This window comes from Coregonus lavaretus, assembly GCF_964263955.1.
Source record: "Coregonus lavaretus genome assembly, chromosome: 3".
NCBI classification, from domain to species: Eukaryota; Metazoa; Chordata; class Actinopteri; order Salmoniformes; family Salmonidae; genus Coregonus; species Coregonus lavaretus.
Window position 1 is genome coordinate 67,737,606 of NC_139990.1, and position 4,290 is coordinate 67,741,895.

Sequence of the window (4,290 nt, forward strand, 5' to 3'; positions counted from 1 at the left end):
TGTACAAGAGTGAATGTAGTCAATTGATGTCAATTTGAGGTCCAGTCCAAACTGCAACAACCTGTATTCTTGTCATTCGACTACCAATAAATATCCCAAGAGTGTCAGCTACAATTTAATGACGTCGCCCCTTCCTTTCTGGAACAATTTAATAATAGGACATGTGAGCAGGGCTCTGAAGTAGGGTTCATCGGCCAAGGCGAGCGCGTTAAATGTTCATTTCATGTCTTGACAGCAGCAGACTTGATCCAAATTCCAATTATCTCCCATGTTGTATTTAATTAGAGATGTCATGTTAGTCATGCACATGGAGCAGATTACATGGGTGCACGACACGTCAAGTGTGTTTTTCTATATCAACCTAATTTATGCACTGACCTCCCTGTAATAATGCAGTAATCTCACTCACTCAGAGTCTGCACCTGCAGCTCAAGCAGGTCTATTAGCCTGTTCCACATACAGTATCTGTCATATCATGTGTCTCTGCAATCGCTTGTGTGCTGCTAATAAAGTAATTTGATCTTGGTGGCTTGACACGGTTTCATTCACCTCAACATGCTTCTGATGTTGTTATAGTGTGCACTGTTTGAGGTGTCTGCTAAAGGGACTCGTCATTCAATGATTGTTAAAAATATCTCATAAAAGTGTGGGAAATTATTAGGCAAGCAAAGAGTAGCTACAATACAGTATATCTTCTGATAGAAGAGCTTTTGTCCAATGTGTCATTCACCCATTGCCTGGTTAAACAGTGGAGTAGATTTGAGCACTGTTTTTAGGAAGATTCCACAGGACATCAGACCTGGGTTCAAATACTATTTAAACAGTTTCAGAGTTTGCTTTAGCCTACCCGGAGTGCCATATGGCCCAGTTTGCACTTTTGAAATGATTTTATCGGTTGTATTGCGCTAGGCAAGCTCAATAAAGCCCAACTAAAGTATTCAACATGTCAAATAGCAATTTAACCCAGGTCTGCATTTAGGACAGTATTGCAATAAGTGCCCAGAAAGAAACTTGAGATCTGCGTGTCAGAAGTCTCAGAAGCCAATCTATTGGGATGAGTAAAACCCATTCATATTTCATGCATCTGCATGCGAGTCCACCAATAAGAGGTGATTTTATGGCTATACAATAGCACAGCTCAGACGTAACACACTCTCCCCATTCCAAGACAACTGGAAGTTGGGTTCATGCCAGACAGAGATGTAAGCGAACTCTGGGTTGTTCAAACAATGGGGGACATTACTTCAGAGGCTGTGTTACTGATTAGACACAGAGGCACATAGTGGAGCCCCCTCTACCTGCTGATATAAGTAGCTGTGGGGGATGCAGTGCCCTCTCTACATTTGTGTTGAGCTTCGCACAGCTGTCTCAGGCTCTTATTGCCCATCTTGGTGAAGGAGGAGAAACCAGACTGGTACAGACAACATGGCCTTCAGTGGAACGTGGCAGGTGTACGCTCAGGAGAACTACGAGGAGTTCCTCAGGGCCATCTGTGAGTTTCCTACAGATCAGTTACATTGCATGTTTAGGGTTGTTTAGGGGTGAATCTAAAATGTATTTGCTTGATTCCTCGTGTCCTCTTTCTTCAACTCTTTCTCAAAACGCATTGGAGGAGAGAAGATTAATGGTTCCATCCCTCTGACCTTCTCATCCAATGAGTTTTGAAAAGGAGAGAGGATGTAAGGAATCAAGGAAATACAAGAGATTCAACTATAGATTCCCAACTATGACCCAAAATGAAAAGGTAGGGTTTGCCTCCATGGCTCTAATCATAAGCTAATGAGTCATCCTCCTGCCCATCCATCAGCACTCCCAGAAGATGTTATCAAGCTGGCCAAGGACATCAAGCCCGTCACTGAGATCCAGCAGAACGGCAATGACTTTGTCATCACCTCCAAAACTCCCGGCAAGTCTATCACCAATTCCTTCACCATCGGCAAAGAGGCCGACATCACCACCATGGACGGCAAGAAGCTCAAGGTAGGCAATCTCAATGTACCGGTTTGTGGTGAATCTATACTTATTTAAGTATTGACTGACATATTGTTAAATCAACAGGTTTCATCTTTGAATTGAAGAACCAAAAACTATAAGTGGCGAGCTCAGCATCACCATGAACCTCTTAACATTATCCAAGTTAGTCCAGTAATGCTTGGCAGTTTAAAAGTTCTGTATTACGGATGTCTGACATGAAATAATGGGGGGGGGGGGGGAGGGGGACAGTCTTGTATCGGCAGTTAGTATATGTCTTGTTTAGTCTTCCAAGTTTCTTAGCTCATCTGTCCTCACTCGTTATTGCTACACATTACTGATCACCGCTCTCTTCTCTGGCCCCTACAGTGCACTGTCAGACTGGAGGGAGGAAAGCTGATATGCAACACAGATAAGTTCTCCAGCGTCCAGGAGCTCAAGGGAGGAGAGATGGTTGAGGTAATTTGACCTACTGTTGGTAATACTGAAAAATAACACATCTGTCAATACAGTGTGTCAAATGTAAGCATATACAGTTGTGAAATATGGGGCACAGGTCAAATAAGCTGGCTATTTCTACCTTGTGGTTTTATTTGTAGAATAGTGACCTGACCACAGTAACAAAACACTTTTCACTACCTCCCCCATTTCAGACACTGACAGTGGGCTCTACGTCACTCATCAGGAGGAGCAAAAAGATGTGAACCTGGAATGGTTGCAGGCAGGGGAGTGTCCTTGGCTATTAAAAAAAACATGTTGCTTGACATAAAACGTGTGGTTTATTATATGTGCTGTGAACATGCTGCTGTGCATCATCTAATAAACAGTGAACATTGATTGAATAATAGAAAAGTATTCAATATACAGTTGAAGTCAGAAGTTTAGTTTGGAGTCATTAAAACTTGTTTTTCAACCACTCCACAAATTTCTTGTCAACAAACTATAGTTTTGCCAAGTCGGTTAGGACATCTACTTTGTGCATGACACAAGTCATTTTTCCAACAATTGTTTACAGACAGATTATTCCACTTATAATTCACTGTATCACAATTCTAGTGGGTCAGAAGTTTACATACACACAGCTTGGGAAATACCAGAAAATGATGAAATGGCTTTAGAAGCTTCTGATAGGCTAATTGACATCATTTGAGTCATTTGGAGTATTTCAAGGCCTACCTTCAAACGCAGTGCCTCTTTGATTGACATCATGGGAAAATCAAAAGAAATCAGCCAAGACCTCAAATAAAAACTTGTAGGCCTCCACAAGTATGGTTCATCCATGGGAGCAATTTCCAAACGCCTGAAGGTACCACATTCATCTGTACAAACAATAGTACGCAAGTATAAACACCATGGGACCACGCAGCCATCATACCGCTCAGGAAGGAGATGCGTTCTGTCTCCTAGAGATGAATGTACTTTGGTGCGAAAAGTGCAAATCAATCCCAGAACAACAGCAAAGGATATTGTGAAGATGCTGGAGGAAACCGGTACAAAAGTATCTATATCCACAGTAAAACAAGTTCTATATCGACATAACCTGAAAGGCCGCTCAGCAAGGAAGAAGCCATGCTCCAAAACCGCCATAAAAAAGGCAGACTACGGTTTGCAACTGCACATGGGGACAAAGATCGTACTTTTTGGAGAAATGTCCTCTGGTCTGATGAAACAGAAATAGGACTGTTAGGCCATAATGACCATCGTTATGTTTGGAGGAAAAAGGGGTTTGCTTGCAAGCCGAAGAACACCATCCCAACCTTGAAGCATGGGGGAGGAAGCATCATGCTGTGGGGGTGCTTTGCTGCAGGAGGGACTGGTGCACTTCACAAAATAGATGGCATCATGAGGAAGGAAAATTATGTGGATATATTGAAGCAACATCTCAAGACATCAGTCAGGAAGTTAAAGCTTGGTCGCAAATGGGTCTTCCAAATGAACAATGACCCCAAGCATACTTCCAAAGTTGTGGCAAAATGGCTTAAGGACAACAAAGTCAAGGTATTGGAGTGGCCATCACAAAGCCCTGACCTCAATCCTATAGAAAATGTGTGGGCAGAACTGAAAAAGCGTGTGTGAGCAAGGAGGCCTACAAACCTGACTCAGTTACACCAGCTCTGTCAGGAGGAATGGGCCAAAATTCACCCAACTTATTGTGGGAAGCTTGTGGAAGGCTACCCAAAACGTTTGACCCAAGTCAAACAATTTAAAGGCAATGCTACCAAATACTAATTGAGTGTATATGAATGTGATGGAAGAAATAAAAGCTGAAATAAATCATTCTCTCTACTATTATTCTGACATTTCACATTCTTAAAATAA

At 42.2% G+C, this 4,290-nt stretch overlaps 1 protein-coding gene across 1 annotated transcript; it reads left to right on the forward strand.

Annotated features, from left to right (window-relative positions):
* Positions 1–1,321: 1,321 nt before the first annotated feature.
* On the forward strand, positions 1,322–2,808 carry LOC311125671 (fatty acid-binding protein 10-A, liver basic). Its single transcript, XM_084158426.1, has 4 exons — positions 1,322–1,492; positions 1,808–1,980; positions 2,341–2,430; positions 2,625–2,808. Exons 1-4 carry the CDS (start codon positions 1,426–1,428, stop codon positions 2,673–2,675), a joined length of 381 nt encoding a protein of 126 aa, XP_084014552.1. The 5' UTR covers positions 1,322–1,425; the 3' UTR covers positions 2,676–2,808.
* The last annotated feature ends 1,482 nt before the right edge of the window (positions 2,809–4,290 follow it).

Bases quoted from the DNA above. Each gene is read 5' to 3' on its own strand.
- LOC311125671 (XM_084158426.1), top strand. From the start codon at position 1,426: ATGGCCTTCAGTGGAACGTGGCAGGTGTACGCTCAGGAGAACTACGAG. The intron at 1,493-1,807 runs GTGAGTTTCCTA...CCCATCCATCAG, and splicing joins GGAGTTCCTCAGGGCCATCT to CACTCCCAGAAGATGTTATC. The intron at 2,431-2,624 runs GTAATTTGACCT...CCCCCATTTCAG, and splicing joins AGGGAGGAGAGATGGTTGAG to ACACTGACAGTGGGCTCTAC.